Below are 17,774 nucleotides of genomic sequence, written 5' to 3' on the forward strand. Positions count from 1 at the left end.
GTGCCACTTCTCAGCATTTCACTGGTTGTGAGATGATAAGCTACAATGGCAGTAGTAGACTTTAGGGCCTTGATTGCCTGCAGATCACAAGCTCACCTAAGACATTGAAATAATGATCCCATACCACTGGGAACAAAGGAGCAACGGAAAATTGATGGCAAAACATGTCCGCCACTGTCTGCAAGGCCACGTCCTCGCTGACGATTAGATACATCGAGCTCTTAAATTGACTTTCGTCTAGTGTTGCCGTGTGATCGAAGTATGCACCAGAAGATGTCGCCAAATAGGACCAAATGATCACTTATAGCAAGCGAAGACGGTTTTTCACAAACGACAGCGACCATGTCCGGGACAGAGCTGGGGGACGACTTCACTCACCCAAATCCGAGCTTTGTTAGCGCACATCGCCGCTGTCGTGAGGTGGAGAAGGACCTCATGGTCCAGGTCTCTCGCAATCCCTCCGATATGGTCTTGCGGAAACAGCTCGTCAATGTTCGAATCATGGGTCATCTCCTGAAAGTCGGTCCTACAGATGCAGCAAAGTCTCATATTTCCACCACCATCAATAGCGAAGCTACTGATGAAGCTCTCATCGCCCGAGGTGCATTCTATGATAGGTTCTTCATCAGGACATGTTGGTTGTATCTTTGTTACCAGGTCATACGCTGACACTTGTCTCTCTAGTTCGCAGGGTGAAGGGTCCTACCCCCCAGGAATCTACTGATCACTCGCGCCCTTCTTTCCGACAGACTCTGGCAGAAGTGCAGAAACAGCTTCAACGTTCTCCATCTGACCATCAAGAGGCGAAGAAAAGCGTGCGTTTTGCCTTCGCCTGAGCTTAACAAGGATATGCGGTTAACCAGATATAACCCCTTCAGGCCTTGGCTCGTGACAATTATCGATGTCTGTTGTCCGGCACCATGGACTTGAACTCATACTTAGATCACGATGAACTCCGAGCACAGTTACCGGAAGGGATGGTACCACTAACCACCTAGTGTGCCCACATCTTCTCTGAGTCCACGAACGTTGGTATGGATGATCCAATGAAGATATTTTCATCGTGTTCTGTTGTTTCATCTGACTTACTCTGTCCCAAGAAAGACTACGCTGCGAATGCATGGACTATCATCAAACATTTTGGATTCTCGAACATCCTCAAGGACCTTGAAGGCGGAAATATCCACAGATTGGAAAACATCTTGACCCTCCAATACGATCTTCATGTTCATTTTGACAATCTCGCTCTATGGTTGGAGCCCACAGTACGTTTTCCCCATTTCCTCCTTTCCCGGCTAACTAATTCCCAAGATATTGAAAATCGCTACAAAGTCGGCACAACGATGGATTACATTTTTGAGTTGAGGATAGTGCCTCGATTTGTTGATTTCACATCTACGCGAAGTGACTTGCCACTACCGTCGAAAGAGTACTTGTGTATACATGCCGCATGCTGCCGTGTGGCGCATATGTCCGGCGCCGTAGAGTATCTCAACTGCCTAGGGGATGATGATCCTTTCAAGTCCAAGGTACGGAGCTATGATCCCGTAGGTTCAGATTTTGGGGATGTCTTGGCAGCGCGGTTGTACGAAGTGAGCGAGATTCGTTCGGCGGCGTCTGTTGGAGCCTGAAGGTTTTATGGTTCATTTTCTAATTGTACTATTGTTCTTCTATAAAAACTGCGATGTATTCTCCGAAGTGAGGGATCACTGCCATGAAAGAGCAAGATGGCTTTGGTACGAGGCTCGAAACGAGGAGACCATAGTATAAAACACGGCGAAAGAGTGAATTTAAAACAACATCCTGATATCCGATACCGAATAAACTGCACAATCCGCAAGGAAAAATGACTGGTTAGAAATGTATGGGTGAGTAAAAAAGAGTCCATGCAAAGATCCAGAAAATAAATGGAAACAACTAGTCACCGCCGAACAGATTAGACTGTCTAGGCTGGGCAGCTCCAGGCAGTGGCGGCGGCAAAGGCATAATAGCTCTAAATGGATCCTCGTCGACGCTCGGTTCGCGAGAATGTCCACTCACCTCACGAGGAGGCGGCCACAAGGGGGGAGAAGAGACGGATGCGAGGCTGATCGAGGCACTGATGCTGGCTTGTTCGGTTCGTCCCTGTACCTCGTCGTATTGTCAAACTCATCGTCGAGTAGATCGACGGCCCCAGCGCGCTCGCCCTCCGACCTGATCTGTTTGATGGTCTCCTTGAACTCGATGCGCCTCTTCCGGGTGCGTTTCTGTATGAATACGACACCGAGGGAAAGGAAGGCGTGGTCGACAGCAGAGGTGGTGACGCCAGCGATGAGAGCGGTGCGGTTTATGTTTCCGGAGCCAGAGTTTCAGTCAGAGGTGGCGAGAGCTGTAGGTATGTTGGTAGTACAAATGGTGAGCTGGCCTGATATGGAGGTCCATGGTCGTAGTGAGAGATATCGTGCTCGAGTCAGAGGTCGTGGTTGTGTCTGTGTGGAAGGTGGTGGGCGCAGTCGAAGATGTTGTTGTGGGTGAGAGAGACATCATCGAGGGAACGGTAGAAGTCGTGGATCATGCGGATGGCATCGCAGACGTTATGGAGAATGTCGAGCTCAACGTGGACGTTGTAATAGCGGAGGAGCTGCTGCTAGTGGTTGTTCTGTAAAAAGATCAGCGCCAAACTCGATGAGAAGACGCCGCGCTCGTAACTGAAGTGACCGTCCCAGTGTCATCTGTAGTCAATACCTGGCCTGCGACAGCGGTAGTCCCAGAAGCGGGCTGCCCCAGCACCGGATGGGGGGAAGGGATTTAGTATGAGCTACGCCTGCCCAACTTGTGTATAGCAGCCGGAGCCACAGCTATTCAGAGAAAAATCGGCAGCAACCAGGGCTGGTGGTCACAACAAGGAAAAGACGCGTAGTTGATGGCGGACGAAAAGTGGGCAAAGTCGCAGCCAAAATTGGAAGGTCCGCGTATTAAGCCACTTGGCGCTCAACATGTCCCTCACTCGCACTGTCTTGCTCCCGGACGGCGCGATGAGCTCAAGAACGGCTGGGAGCATGTCAGTTGAAATACTGATATGCACTGGACAGTGCGTGTGAGGAGGCAGGACTGCATAAATCCACGTGGAAGTCGATTTGGCCAGTTGGTAAGTGATTTGGCTGCATATTTCGTTCTCGTGGTAACGAATTCGTTAGGTACCTCAGGCATAGTGGTAGCCCACCTAGAACAGCTTCAAGGCCTCGTATACGCTCCCTGGCGCTTGCGAGACAAGCCATTAGCTGTGGATGGAACCGACGACTTTTTTCTACCTCCCCAGATGCACGTCGAACCCATCAACTTTCTCTGGGACATCAAGCCTCCCAGAGACAATCGTTCATGCACCAACAAGCATATTTCTTGTAGCACTGACTGTTGTTGCTGTCCCTACAGCCTTCGTTCCCTCGCTGCTGCTGCCTTTCCCCGAAATTCCGGCCATACAACTTGTACAGTGACGACGACTTTCCCAGGACTCCCAGCCCTTCATGGACGGTATTCCCTTCAATAATACAACCCACTGCGACTGATGCGACCGATAATATGGTTCTTGCTCTCATTTTTCTGTCGCCGCCATTGTCTCTTCCCAGATACCTTCCACAACCAGGACTATGGCCCCAACGACTTTCTCCAGGGCATCAAGCGCCCTAGGACCGGTTACCCTATGACCATCAGCACCGTACCGTGCCACAGGGGCTATCGTTACGGTCTCTGCTATCTTCGTATTGCTGCGTCGTGCTGGTTTTGGTGTACTGTGCCTATGTAGGTCCTGTCTTATCCGACCTGGCTTTGCTCGGATAACGACCCCACACAGCTGTACTTTCAGTCCTTCTCGCACAAGCATTTCTTTGTGCATGACGAGCCAACATAGAAAAGATTCGCGCGAGTCAGCAGCCCGCCCCTCCTTCTCCTCCCAAAATCAAGATGAACCTCCCCACGTCGCTCCTCGTCCTAGTTCTCTGCACCTGTTCTAGCAGCCTACTTTACGGTCGAACACCTCGTTCTCATCCCTCGAAGACCTCGCCTCCTCCCACCGCGCATGGATCACTCTTATCATTATCCCCATTATCAGCGACGCCGCCGAACACACCACAGGCATCGTCGGGGCGGGGAGAGGCCAGCTCGATCTGGGGATGCACGTCGCAGTAGGGAGTTCTGTGCAGATAGCGCTAGGGGTCATCCCTGGGGCTCGTGTTGGTGGCGTGGGGGATGGATGGGTAGGCCCCCCCTGGGTATGGCGTTCGATGCGGTACAGACAGTGGTGCTCTTCTTTGCGGTTCTGCTTGGAGATGGGAGGAGTCATTATTTGAGTGAGGTGGTGCTCGTGGCGGTGTATGCGTTGGTGGTGGTTTGGTTTGGGGACGTTCCGGGGACGGGGGGTCGTCGTGCAGGGTGTCGAGGTTGGGTGTGGGGTGTAGAGGCCACTCTCGTGTATCTCACTGATCGTCCTCGCACGATTTTTATATTGTCCTCCTATCTCTCTTCTCGACATGCTTGCCTTGCAACATGGCGTATTTTCAATGCGCCTTTACTCTTTCTTTTTTTCGTTCACCGTACATCCTCCTTCTGTGCCGTCAAGATGAAACTTCATTTTTCCTTTTTTTGTTTGTGAACTTGAAATGCCACGCGGACAGTCGCACTTGTACTTTCATGAGAAAACATTGCATGAAGAATCATCTCGTGAGTATTTTTATCGGTTCTTACAATTGCGACATGTACTAAAGTCCCACTCTGTTCGCTGACTAGAGCGACGTCTAGCATCAGTTCGTGATTATAGCATTATTCCAGCAGCTGAGCAACCTAACCATGGGATTTAACAAAAAAATGACACGGGAAACAGATCCCTTTCCTTGACAGATAATTTGCGCGAGTCGGAAGTGAGTCCCACAATTCTTCGACGCTCGAGTTGCTTACAATCATGGACAGAGGATGGGGCTGGATTTAGGTACAGCGGACTAACAAGATGCTGAATCCATTGAACGGCGATCGTGGTTTTCGTATTAGTATAACGTTAAATGATGCTGCAGACGTGAGTGAATACGGATGTCACTAGATTCTCTGACTCTGGTTGAATACTATCCCCGCTGATATACCGTCTCTAGATCAACGGCAACTATCGTATATACAACAATACACATCAGTACAAGATGACATCTGTAGTCGAAACATCTTATGAATCTATGTACAAAGAAAAGCATGTGCGACAGTTGTCTTTATGTTTTGATTTTAGAAATTATATAGCTCGAGATGAAGCGCGAGACCGCTTTTCCGAAGCTTCTTCAAGTCCTTTTCGTCTTCTGATTCCAAACCATAAGTCCAATTCTCTCCTAACATCCTTAGATCAAGTTCAATGAGAGTGCCGGATCCAAGACATGAGTATCAGTAATGCTTTCCAACGTGATGCCAAGACTGCTCCGGGAAGGGACCAGAGAGTAGCCAGATTCCCCATCCACTAGTACAGCCTCTACCAGCTGCTCTACCAGAAATAAACTACACAACAGGCTTGGTGCAGAACAATAGTGAATCAAGCACTAACATATTGACATTCCATCAAGTTGTTTTAGAGATCTTTGTGAAGAAAAAGTTGGGGAACATTCCGATCGATGGAAGGAGCCGAGGATATCATTGGATGAAGGAATGTCCCTGATTAACAGAGACTTGACATTCAGTGCAACAAGATGGAAAACACGTTTGGATCATCTCCATGGATTCAAAAAAAGCAGAACTTTTTCCACATCATTCGGATACTAGGAATCGAACCCCAAGCTACCGCGCACACTCACAACACTCGGATGAAAAACGGTAACGTCAGCCACTACACCATATCCAATACAATAAATACGTGACTCCATACCCAAATCATTATCCTCCCAGTAATGAAATTTGATGGATAATTCCCCTAGATTGTCAATACAACCATCGTTGAAAACGATCTCATGGCCGTTTTCCGACTGGCGCCGCGTCTCGCCTGTCAGAAGATCAAAGGAGAACGCGGAAATTGGAGAAGACTGAGCGAAATGTTAAGGGATCGTGGAGAGAAACGCACTAAAATTGGAAGGAACAGCGGTATTCCCTCTCCCGGGATACATCAATCCCACTTCCTTCGCAATATCTCACTATTGGACCGCATCATGAATTGCCCATAAAGATAAATACGCGAAATCACATACCCCGGTGACATTGTCACATTTCCTTTCTTGCGGCTATATGTTGTCTCCTTATAATTCTTCGTTAATCTCTCTCTCGATATTCGATGCTTTGATATAAGCAGCAACCGACGGTTCGGGGTTTCCGGTCAATTCGTCGACATAATTGTGTTGTGGCAGCATGACATACAGACGTTCGGACAGGACGGAAGCTTAAGTGCACCTCATACACATTGGCAAGGGTCCATGAGAAACATAGAGCTAGCCCTGAGGGGGTTCAACAACAGCAAAGAGGCAGCAACCAAAGACGTACCTACGTCAGGCCCAGCCATCAACATAGTTAACTACTGGACGTCCTTCTTGTCTCCCGAGTACGGACCGCATCTATGCTGGGGGTCCTAGCCTTCAGGTTAGGTGGGCTACGCATTGGGTCATCAAGCCATTCCTAGGCTCCCGAAAGATATGAGAGGGTTGTTCGTGGATCCATAGCCTAGTATACTTTCAAGGAAGATAAATATGATGAGGCCTGAGCGTCAGAGAAGAAACAATAAAGTGAGGTCCCATGTCTGGCTAAAGAAGAGGTGTGGTACGCATCAGTCCCGCAGTACGTCTCCTACCAGCATGGACGCCGCATATGATCCCACATCCTCCCCATTAGATTTGATGCTCTGATCGTTGCAGCAAACTAGGTCCCGTTAGGCAATAAATTTCTAGCTAAAAAAAACGTACCCAATGGAAATATTCCGAAACAATTTCCCTTTGCTCATACTAGAATCGTTGGCGTTCATCGTAGCAGCCATCAAATCTTCATCGCTAGCCCCTGGCACGAAGCAGACCGAAAACATTCCTCGACAATGAGAATGCGCAACGCTATCCTTTATAAATTAGCCATGAATAAAGCCAAAACATAGCGCTACGTACTTTTGGGCTAACGTTCTATCATTCCTGTTGAAGACATACCTGTGGTGAATCAAGAAGGTAGGTAGAGTAATCTTATATTTCGGGCAACGAAGACCTACGGCGAGGAGTCGTGATTATGTGGCCATGGGGTGATCGCTCAACAATTCTGGAACTGATTTAAATCCTGCAGCCGGCCAGCTGAATAGTTGGAGCGGACATTTCCCAGGCTTCGTTTGAAGTGGTATATCACGTTCGCCCAGTGCCGGACTACCATCAAAGTCCTTTTTCAGAGGTGAGACGGCAGTATTTAAGGAAGAAAACGTAAGATAACAGACCAGAACATCGTACTCATGACTCATATATCCCCTTAAACAGGTAGCGTGCGCTTGGAACGGCGGTATCATTGGCGCAGAGCGGCAGATCCTTAATTCTGCGGACGGGGAGTCGCCATTCTTGCCCGCATGTTCGTGATATGTTGTCAGACTCTTGACCGGTGGGTAGTCTTCGCGTCTCGTAAAAGTGGATGTTAGAGGTGGAGGGCGGGTCCTCTGACTTAACGGCATATTCAGCATCATAGTATTGCGAGGTAAGGAGGATAATGGTAATGGAGTCGAGCAAGAGGGTGCTCTCCCAGGTTGTTTGTGGACGGGGAGGACGGGAAGCTCCCAGTGTATTACCTGATGTTGTATCTTAGGGAACCGAAACAAGTGAACGCATAGACTCCGGCTCACGATGATGGATATCCAGTCCCGCGACTCTGCATATATCCTCCCGAACACCCGCAGACTTCTATGCCACTTGATATCCTCTATCTAAGCCACAAAATACCTGGTAGCCATTGCAGAATAAGAACGCCTAGTACAAGACGATGTTGGGTTCGGACTGAACAGCCATTGAACCAACGCACCTCTGCCGGATCCAACGAGCTACACGCCTCGAGCTTAAAGTTTGATCTTGAGGGTTCGCACAGATTTCTCTCGGGAATGGTGAACTGTTTCATACCAGAAGGAACTGATGTCTCCCATGTCTCGTTTGTTGACCCCCGCTTCGTCGCTATGATCACATCACGCCACGAATCCGGCGCCCTCGTGAAACTCAAGCTAAGCATAGTCGGTTACGAGTGGAGTTCTGATTTGGATTCCAATAACAAGCATAATTTAGTGAAGCTCAGGGCCACCGGTCTAATGGTGCGCTTAACTCTTCTGCGAGGTTTCTACTAAAGAGTTGTTACCCATTTTCTTATTGTATGTAGAGTTTTGTAGCGATGCTTCAAATGCCAATGTCGTTTTGTATGTTGCATTGACCCTGATCGTTGTATAAAATTAGAATAATGGCCTCCGCCGTCAGTCCAGACACGGCCACTGCTCTATTGACACGACACATGTATAACCAATTGCAAGATATGTCAGACTTTCACTGCCGTCTCACTGGAAGATGGTGAGAGAATATCCGAAAAGTTCTCAGAGATTGAGCGTCTGGTTAGCTCGAGCTCTAGCGGTGGTACTCCATGAATGCCATTCGTTCGATGCGAATTGAGGAGCTTCAGCATGAGATAGGTTATTATGTACTTTCTCGCCTTGAGTGATCTTCTCCCCATCGTTCACATCGACAAGCAGATGTCGATGGGAAGGACCGAGATTTGCATATGCGCAGGATAGAAGTCTTTCTATGGATAGCCGGTCAAATTTGGAGTTATGAGTTGGATTCGGATGACAAGCATTATTTGGAGAAGCTCAAGGAAACGAGAAGCACCGGACTTCGATCTGCGTATTTTCTGAAACTTTGCTGCACATGTTCTTTGTACGTAGAGTTTTATAGCGATGTTTAAAATGTGAATACGGTGAGAGAATACGAGGAAATACCTAAAATGCTGAGCATCTGGATATTTTTCTTCACTGTGGACTATTCTGTGCATCGTTGGCTTTCCTCCTGAGGTTCAATGTCAAAACTTAAAAAGTTCATATTTCCGAGACTGTGAACAAAGGATGGAGGAAGCATCCGACTCGCAGAGACATAGTAAAAATAATTCAGTGCGATCCTATGTCACTTTTTTCACCACTAATTGACATCAGATGCACCTGCACAAACTTTTGAGCAACCATTCTAGAAGGACTGCAACCAAATGCACACCCATCTCGGTTTCCACATGCGTCCACATGTGCATGCCATTATCGGCTATCTCTCAGTCATCTGGTCCTGTGGGCCAAAGTGTTACACACTTAAAATTCTTTCTGTAGGCACCTACCGATAGACGATTGAACAGCGCGCAGAGGAACGATATGTAGGCCAAATCCTTCAGGCCTCTAAGCACCTGTATCGACGTGTTTGGTCCCTGATATCGAACTTAGTAGCTCGGCTTGGAGGTCTATAAATTTCAGTAATCGCCGTTCCTCCTTTACACATCGAGATGCATTGAGATTCCGTTGATATATGTGATACGTGTTATGAAAACCTGGACATATGAGCCTGATTATGTGAACTGAGAAACGAAAAGACACCCACACTGACAGGAAAATATCCATGCCATAGTACTCCGTCACATCTTCGCTACGATGATCCGCTGCACCGTTCGGCAAAGACTATGAAAGCGGTGGACCCAGTACAAGGTCTTTCATGACGCTGAGTCAACAACTACGATTTAGTCCACCCCTGGGATGATTCGTTATTGAAGGAGCGGAGAGGAAAGCGCACTTAGAAATGGAAGACACACACTAATTTTGGATGAACATTCGACTACGTCGCCATGAGTCGTCGACTCCACAGAATACGACGGTTTAGTATAAATGTGGCCATAAGAACTTGGGTGCCACCATTGCCTGCCAGTGGGAGAGGAGAGAAAGTCGACGACTAGAAAATTCGATATTGGTCGTATCGGAAGAGAGAGTGGCATCGGGCCATGAATATTGACCGGGGGATAAATTCCAGTACACACTGATGAAGGCCATTTCATACGAGACAAGGACTGGGAGCGAGGAAATTCGATAGTGGTCATAGAGGGAACTTGAAGAACTGTACTCGGACCGTGGGATACCAACGGAGAGCATTTATGACACTGTTTTGTTGACGGTGCTTAGAGCAGCCATCGAAGCTATGTTTAGTGGTGGAGAGGTTCGAGTTGCATAGTACCACAAATTAGAACCCTCCTGTCATGAAGACGCCGGAGGAAGCATCCGGTGAGGACAAACAGTGAATGGCAAGTGCTCACTGATGACAGGACCATCAAGAATAAAAGACCACAGATACGTACTAGGAGGGCCAGCAGATCTAGAAAGAAGGAATACTTATATTGGGTGTGTGTGTATTTAGCTGGTCGTTGAGATGGGCTGCCCCCCGAATGAATCTGAAGGCAATGAGATGGTTAAGTTAAGAACGATGGTCTGAAGACACTGAAAATGGCTCTATCTTGAGCGAGAAACCTAGTAACATTCACTGAGAGTGTTCGAGCTCGTATCGTCGGTGTAGCTTCCTTGCCTGAGATCAGTATTGAGCAGAAACGATGTGAGTTGGACGAGAACACCGCGATGCTGCATTTCCTGATGATGTATATAAGTGTGAAGTCACGATGAGCAAGCAATGTAACTCACGAAAGGAGTCCTGTGACTTTGTGGCTATCCTCCGGATAACAAGCGATACGTGACTAGACATCTATGGCTGGATCCAAGGTAATATTGAGTTTGAAATTGGAGGCTCATCAATGATCTAACACACTGCGTTCATACCAAATGACCTTGACACAAGGCTTGAGTGGGTTTCCCTAGGCCCTCTCCTGGCAGAGCTGACGGACCTATGCAATGGTTCCGTATGGGGGATAATTCATGCGAGCACGAAGAAGGGAGTCGGGCATGAGCAGGAAATACCTCGCTTTCTTGTATAGCTTGCACATTTCCCTGCTGTCACCAAAGAGTGAAATCGATATATTGAAAATAGCTTGCATATGAAGGAGTGAGGTGGGCAGTTACAAGTCTTCTATTCCTGGTCATACATATGGTTGGCTCATTAGAAATACATCATAACTCCTTGCAGAGATGGAGCACAATGCACATGTCCAGTGGCATATCCAGGGTTCTGCCCAGTGTCAGGGACATTGAATTCTTCTAAACAGTAGGTGTCAGAGCATGCTCACTAACAGAGCAGAACATACATACTAGTCGATGGGATCTGCCTAAGCTGTCAAAGAGCGTCATCCAAAGAGTGCCATATGCTCCGATGTGGTCCAAAACTGGGCTCGTTCAAAGTCATCAATTTGTGAGGCATGGAAGACAGGACATGTGGAGATCAGCTTCGCCCACCGAATCCGCGCGCTTCTCAGGATTTTTTGTTTGGTAATATCGTTCAGACTGCTATTTACAACGCTTGAGAACTTACAATGAAATCAATAGGCTTTTTGACCATGGCTACCCGCTCATGTACTCCATAACTTGAACCACTCACACCGCTTCCGCTATGTCTCCCTTTCTTGGCACGCTAATTGACATACAAAAGCAATATTAGTTCAAGCCCATTCACTGACGACCATGGATTCACTGGCGACATTTTGTGCGTGGGAACACTTGACAAGTCTCTGCCATGAGAATCTCCTGCACGTTTCTTTACTGTAGCTATCATCGCGTCTCCCTTCTTTCGTTCGCCAAATGTTCTTCCATTCTTTTGCTATTCTTTTTATTCTCCCCTTGTCACTTCCATCGTCTTAAAACCAAATAGCCACTCACGTACGCACTGCCATGACCACTACTCCACTCAAGTAATCTCCACTCAAGTAATTACTCCTTCAGAGTCTGTACCGCATCAAACACTATACCATGTCCATTCCGATCAATATTTTCCTATAGACTCGGGAGACTTTTACAGAAAACATTCGCCAAAGCAGCGGTCTACTCCAGTACGATCCCTCCTTGGTACATCAATGACGATATATATAAAACCGCGTACACAGCCTCCGCAAGGCTTCCAATCTTTGGGCGTTTACCTCTGAGATATCAAACGACGCCGGAGCACGGAGCGTCAAGCTCTCCAACCCCCCATTCTCAACTCTGTGGGACTCCAGAAACCGGACGACAGCATCTTGGCAATTAACGATGCTATCCCCCATGGCAGACGCATCGATCTCGACAGTTCGAAGTCGAGAAAGGGCAGTCAATTCGGTAAGAATTTCAAGGACGCTTTGAAGGAGGGCGACATTTTCCAGCCCTTCGATCAAAGGCTCCTCCAGATTCTCAAACTCATCCGCTCCGAGAAGCCCCTCACAATCATCCGTGGGGGCCTGCACAAGAACCAGACGCTTTAATGAACATCGTGATCTACGCACAAGGCGCGTAATGCTGTCAGATAGCCCACAAGCGCCACCGAAATTGATTCGAAAGTGCTCAAGAGCAGGTAGAGTGAGACTATTGAGCAGAACTGTGATTGTGGAAGGATAATTGGTATTGGTACGGCATGTCCTGGGGAATACGACGTCCAATGAAAATGATTTGAGGGATGTTGAATGTACGGAATTAGGTACGGGATGAGATGGGTCGAGAGGAGAATGCTTAACATGTTGGAATGCCACGGTGCCAAGGTTGGGTGCGAGCCTGATGAGTGCGAGAGCATCTTCGATGGAGAGAGACCCAGTGACTACCACGGAGTTTATTTGTGTCCATGGAATGATGACGCGGCCGGGATGCAGAAAAGGTCGAACATTTTCGACAATAATCCGACGAAGGCTGGTAGCATTACGCAGCAACGGGACTTCCTCGCGCATTCTGGTAGATCCGTATTCGCTCAAGTTGCATTGGAAGCTAATCAGGGCATCCAGAGGCGGGTCTACAGTCAGGAGATTATCCTTGTCCAAGTCCAAGTGTTCCCATCGATACGATACCGATATTAATATGAAGAGGAATGACTGTGGAATCGGGCCACGAAGTCTGACTCGGAGAGGATGGTTGGCGGAACGGCAGACATGCATGGCAAGTAGCCGTGCTGCCCCCAGGTGTGGACGATCATTCTGCGACCTATGGTTCCAGGTGGAATCGCTTGAGGGCGAAAAAGTCAAGTCGATCTTGGACCACATTCGATGGTACTTCAGCAATACGTGCCTCCAGTTTAAGCAAACCATGCCAAGCTTCCATTGGTACGGAACACCAAGTCGCTGACTCCATGAGTATGCCTCTGAAGGGACGGAATATGAATCCTTGGTCACTCTCATGGTGTGTGCAAATATTTCGCATAAGACATCAACAGGCAAACGACGAACGGGGTTCAAGACGTCGTTACAGCGCTGCATGTTCCAAACCAGACTATCCCGCTCCTGTAATAGCACATCCAACTTTGCTTGCGCATCGGCGATACGTGCCTCAAGGTCGGCCAAGCGCGGCTCACTAGCCCGCTGTGTTTCTCTGAAGAACGCCTCTTGCGCCTCAGACGGTGGTAAATTGGTGGAGAGAAGTGCTTCAATTTCAGGATCTGGAGCAGGTCGAACCAACGGTATACCTGCACACGTAGCACCGCATTTTGAGCAATTATGAGGCATATCGACTACAATCAGGGTGATTACTATTGTGTAAGCATTGACCTAAACGACATATACGTACAGCTGCTATGTGTTTCCGGCTATGGTGTGAAATTGTCTCGATATTGGGAAACAAGACGGGGAGGCTGGAAGCAAGGAGTGCTGTCCACGTTGCGTCAACGAGGCAAAACGAAGTGCGCTTCCCGGACCCGGTTTCGGCAATCCTCGGCAACGCCTCAGATAAGGCAGAGATCTGCAAATCGTGAATGTTTTGTGGCTAACCCGCACGACCGAGAAGTAGACTGAAGACTGAAGAGAAGAGCATCGTTACGCAGGTGATTACCATCGACTGACGGGTATCATTGGTGTCATCGTAGGTCCCGAATACAACGATCGTAATCATTGTAATCTCAAGTGCAGTAAGTGGTATGCTCGGGTTTCTGATCAGCGGCACGAAGAAAGAATTGAACCGAATTGCCTACAGTTGATAAGAATAAAATTTGTGCCATGGGAGTCGTAGAAAATGGTGGTTTTAAGCAAGGCGACCCTTTCGGCTGGCCGGCACATCGACTGAAGAAGTGGTCTTGAGCTTCGCTTTTCCTTTTGTCCTTCAATTGAAACCGTTATCGCTGACACAGTGGATTAGTTCCTCAAGTATTATCATCCCTGCATTCTCGACCAATATATCAAGCCAGCCGCGCTCGCCCTCGCACTTGTCAACAAATGCCGTCACGCTTAATAATCCAGAGCTCCGCCTTCCAATAATTGTTGGAGGATATCCGCATCCTTCTGGAGTTCTACGGCATTCGTTTCAGTTTCTTTTGCAACTCTCAAGACAACAGACTCACGAAGGACCGTCTCCATCTCCCTCCCCTCTTCGTTTCTACAGGCCAGAATCAACTACTGAGGATTCATCCTAGCGAAATGTTTCGACGCCTCGAATCCTAAGCCGATGTTTGCCGCGACAACAACGGTCGCCCGGTTAAGTCGACTGAACGACCGGAGGCATAATCCTGTTTTGTTCAGCAAAGAATTGTTCATGAGTCTTAGGATCCAAGGTGAAGGTAGATGATAATCCTGTTAGAGGGCAGCATGTTATAGCAAATCTGTGACAGAGCAAGCCAAATGTACATGTGTGCTCTCCATCTCATTAGCATCCATTGCATAATGCTGCAATGATGACAGTTTTGATAAGGAGTTCAGTTTACTCAGCAGTCACCAAAGAGTGCCAAAATTGATATACTGACAATAGCTTGCATATGAAGGAGCGAGGTGGGCAGTTACGAGTCTTCTATTCCTGGTCATACATATGGTTGGCTCATTAGAAGTACATCATAACTTCTTGCAGAGATGGAGCACAATGCACATGTCCAGTGGCATATCCAGGGTTTAGTCCAGCATCAAGGATGTTGAATTCCTCTAAACAGTATCTGAGTAGAACGTATGTACTATTTGATGGGACCTGCCTAAGCTATCAAAGTGTGCCATCCAAAGGGAGTCATATGCTCTGATATTGTCCAAAACTGAGCTTGTTCAGTCATCATTTTGTGACTCATGAAAGAGAAGACATGAGCAATTGGACTGTTGCTTGAGAAACAGGAGAGAATGGCCATTGGCACATCATAAACAGCTCAAATCCACCAGAATAGGTTGTTTGAGGTTGAAGGTCATGACTGGACCAGGAGACATGTGGGTGTGAAACAGACAAGGGAAAATAATGGCATGGGAGGTAGGCCTAGATGATTGGACTTTGTTGGAATAGAGGGTGACACCATGGCACAAGGAGATACTAACATTCATTATGTTTTGAATCTAAAGTGAAGGAGACTGCTATCTTAAATGATGGTGATGGTCAGAGACACTGAAAATGACCATACCTTGATTGAAATATGTGGTGTTATTCACTGAGGACTTTTGTGCTTATTCCACTGGATCTTCATCTTGTGGTAGAGGCATATGGTTGATATAGATTCTTCAGATGGTATTTAGGGTGGAACAGAGATATCACATTATTGTAGATGATGATATCAGGATGCTCCAATACTGATATTCCTAGTCCTCAGCAACACATATAAGGCCAATGGTGATGACAACATAAAGTGTAACTCACAAAGAGATACTCAGCCTGAGTTGGACTATATAAATCTTCTCAAACTCCCACACAGAATTGTCTATGTCACTTCACATCCACTGTCTGAGAGCAGAACATAAAAGCCTGCATTGACATAGAACAAGATGGCATCTAAGTACAAGCCGATATTTAGTTCAGAATCTGAGGATAGATATTGATTCAACACATCTCTGCCAGATTGAATAAGATAGACACTCAGACAGCCTATGCAGATTTCCCCTAGAAATGGTGGCCTATTTTATGCCAGCATTTAATGGAAGTACAGATGAGGTAAGCAAGAGTCATTTTTGTACAAGGAGTGCTTTTGTAGGATTTTAGGGAAAAGGAAAAGAAACCAGAATACTTGATTTACTTGCCACAGAGGAGAAGCTTGTCTCAAGACAAATGTGAAGTAGATAACCCTCTGGTAGCACCTAATACCATGATATTGAAAAAGAGAAGACCATGAGTCTTGAGTTGAAGCTTGTATCTATGGATTTTTGGGTTTAAGCCAGCAAGTTTCAGAGATGCTATAGTCCTCTAAAGTGGTCTCTTAGAATGCACATCAGGCAAATTCTTGTGCAGCATGCCACTGGATAGCATCATCTCTCCTCCTGATTCACTCAGAACCTCTCATCCATAGCCTGACAGGAATGTCAGAAGTCCAGCAAAAACTAAATGAGTGAGCACTACTCACAATACTATTCAGAGCACTTGCATTATATAAATCTCCATCAAAATGCCTCAACAAGATATGTCAAGCCCATATTTTGTTTCACTTGGCTACTAAAGTTGGTATAATGACATCGGTAAGCTTATAGCATTCTGGTAGGGTCGATACCTCCAGACCAACAATGCAGAGCAAGATTTCATTGTACATGTCATTCTTGTACCATCCTTCTCAAAGTGCTGATAGGGGCTTTGGGTTGTCTGGATATGGGATTATCTGGGAAGAGGCCTTCTCATAACTCACTGTTGTAGCTATCTTCATTCTAGGGAGCATTGAGAAAGGAGAAAAGGAGAGCAGCTGGGAGATGAACACTAATCTGCCATTCTCTGTTGATGGCCAAAGGAACTTGAATCTGGGGAGCTACAGACCCCTAAGTTCTATCTGAAAAGCAATTGGCAAAGCAAGAGTGTTTACAAAAGAGTGTATATCCTCCATCCAGGAATACATCAAATCATCTCAAGAGAGACCTGTCTAATGGCTCATCAAATCAACAATTGTACTTCTTGCAGACATGACAGGAACCCTTAGCTCCTGCTTGAGGTTGATATCTGTGGTTCTGGTGTTCCAGAAAACTCTTGGAGCAAGTATTTTGTTGAAAATAAGAAGGCCAGTCACAAGAACACTGAAAAGCTGCTCAGAATTAGTTGACCAATGCACCTTGGAATTAGAACCAATGCAGAAGAGTGTATCTTCCAATACCTTGCTTCTGCCCAGCATCATGTACCCATATCCTTTCATTTCAACCTGCTGCCCACCATTGTTGCCACCCTTTACAATAGCTGCACCTAAGCCTCCAGGAGACTTGCCATCTGCCAATATGCCTTCAACATGGTTTTGCTGGGGAGGAGATAGGAGTTCATTGTATTGACCAGAGTTGATAACAGTATAATACTCTTTCTCTTGGTTGATGTTGATCCAGAAATTCTTTGAAGTATTCAAGCTTTGACTCATCAGTGTATTTATAAGACTTATAACAGGTAAATCAAGGTCATCACTGAAGAAAAATTCTCTGCATGTATCATTCCACACTGAAAAACAGAACCCAAAGCCCTCATGGTCCAATAATGATTATATACAGATCCATCATGATTCAGCATCTCAATAATAGCTGAGAGCTTCATCAGAGGAATGAACAGTAGATGGAAAATTCCCATGCACATCTATGAGAAAGATGGGCCAGGTGATAGCACCCAACTGCTGATCTATTGAGCACAGCCACCTACTTGTACTTGGCAGATGATGAAAAAGGAAAGTTTATGACAGGCTCATTGTAAAGGCAGATTCCAAGAGTAGAGAGTGTTTTTGTAGACCTCTCTGCTCCATCCACAATGATGGGCTGCTGGTGCCATCTCTGTTTCAATGGTGATCTCAGGCTAAGGCTCATTC

The 17,774-nt window shown here is 46.9% G+C and overlaps 6 protein-coding genes across 6 annotated transcripts; 3 read left to right on the forward strand and 3 right to left on the reverse strand.

The window, feature by feature from the left end:
• Positions 1-342: 342 nt before the first annotated feature.
• BT62DRAFT_1050811 (uncharacterized protein) lies at positions 343-1,894 on the forward strand (the record flags this gene model as incomplete). The annotated part of the gene is given in 4 exon segments (XM_043178523.1): positions 343-641; positions 692-815; positions 879-980; positions 999-1,894. 4 exon segments carry the CDS (start codon positions 343-345, stop codon positions 1,629-1,631), a joined length of 1,158 nt encoding a protein of 385 aa, XP_043033818.1. The 3' UTR covers positions 1,632-1,894.
• A 244-nt stretch (positions 1,895-2,138) lies between these two features.
• On the forward strand, positions 2,139-2,678 carry BT62DRAFT_938136 (uncharacterized protein). The gene has a single exon (XM_043187469.1). It carries the CDS (start codon positions 2,420-2,422, stop codon positions 2,642-2,644), a length of 225 nt encoding a protein of 74 aa, XP_043033819.1. The 5' UTR covers positions 2,139-2,419; the 3' UTR covers positions 2,645-2,678.
• A 1,285-nt stretch (positions 2,679-3,963) lies between these two features.
• Positions 3,964-4,952, forward strand: BT62DRAFT_629008 (uncharacterized protein). The gene is made up of 3 exons (XM_043181675.1): positions 3,964-4,695; positions 4,762-4,892; positions 4,942-4,952. The coding sequence occupies exon 1, from the start codon at positions 4,055-4,057 to the stop codon at positions 4,625-4,627; it is 573 nt and encodes a 190-aa protein (XP_043033820.1). The 5' UTR covers positions 3,964-4,054; the 3' UTR covers positions 4,628-4,695; positions 4,762-4,892; positions 4,942-4,952.
• A 1,802-nt stretch (positions 4,953-6,754) lies between these two features.
• BT62DRAFT_1012826 (uncharacterized protein) lies at positions 6,755-8,169 on the reverse strand (the record flags this gene model as incomplete). Its single annotated transcript, XM_043177978.1, has 9 exons — positions 6,755-6,827; positions 6,891-7,031; positions 7,083-7,176; positions 7,279-7,342; positions 7,397-7,571; positions 7,615-7,738; positions 7,793-7,850; positions 7,890-7,916; positions 7,969-8,169. The coding sequence occupies 9 exons, from the start codon at positions 8,167-8,169 to the stop codon at positions 6,755-6,757; spliced, it is 957 nt and encodes a 318-aa protein (XP_043033821.1).
• Positions 8,170-11,687: 3,518 nt separating this feature from the next.
• On the reverse strand, positions 11,688-13,994 carry BT62DRAFT_938138 (uncharacterized protein). The gene is made up of 2 exons (XM_043187470.1): positions 13,631-13,994; positions 11,688-13,574 (listed from the first exon to the last, which is right to left on the reverse strand). The coding sequence occupies exon 2, from the start codon at positions 13,567-13,569 to the stop codon at positions 11,962-11,964; it is 1,608 nt and encodes a 535-aa protein (XP_043033822.1). The 5' UTR covers positions 13,570-13,574; positions 13,631-13,994; the 3' UTR covers positions 11,688-11,961.
• A 2,865-nt stretch (positions 13,995-16,859) lies between these two features.
• On the reverse strand, positions 16,860-17,339 carry BT62DRAFT_1050827 (uncharacterized protein; the record flags this gene model as incomplete). Its single annotated transcript, XM_043178524.1, has 1 exon — positions 16,860-17,339. The coding sequence occupies one exon, from the start codon at positions 17,337-17,339 to the stop codon at positions 16,860-16,862; it is 480 nt and encodes a 159-aa protein (XP_043033823.1).
• Between the last annotated feature and the right edge of the window lie 435 nt (positions 17,340-17,774).

Source organism: Guyanagaster necrorhizus (assembly GCF_019112545.1).
Source record: "Guyanagaster necrorhizus MCA 3950 unplaced genomic scaffold BT62scaffold_51, whole genome shotgun sequence".
In the NCBI taxonomy this organism is placed as follows: Eukaryota; Fungi; Basidiomycota; class Agaricomycetes; order Agaricales; family Physalacriaceae; genus Guyanagaster; species Guyanagaster necrorhizus.

What these genes read in the sequence shown, in the direction of transcription:
- BT62DRAFT_629008 (XM_043181675.1), top strand. Translation starts at nt 4,055, where the DNA reads ATGGATCACTCTTATCATTATCCCCATTATCAGCGACGCCGCCGAACA.
- BT62DRAFT_938136 (XM_043187469.1), top strand. Translation starts at nt 2,420, where the DNA reads ATGGTCGTAGTGAGAGATATCGTGCTCGAGTCAGAGGTCGTGGTTGTG.
- BT62DRAFT_938138 (XM_043187470.1), bottom strand. Translation starts at nt 13,569, where the DNA reads ATGCCTCATAATTGCTCAAAATGCGGTGCTACGTGTGCAGGTATACCG.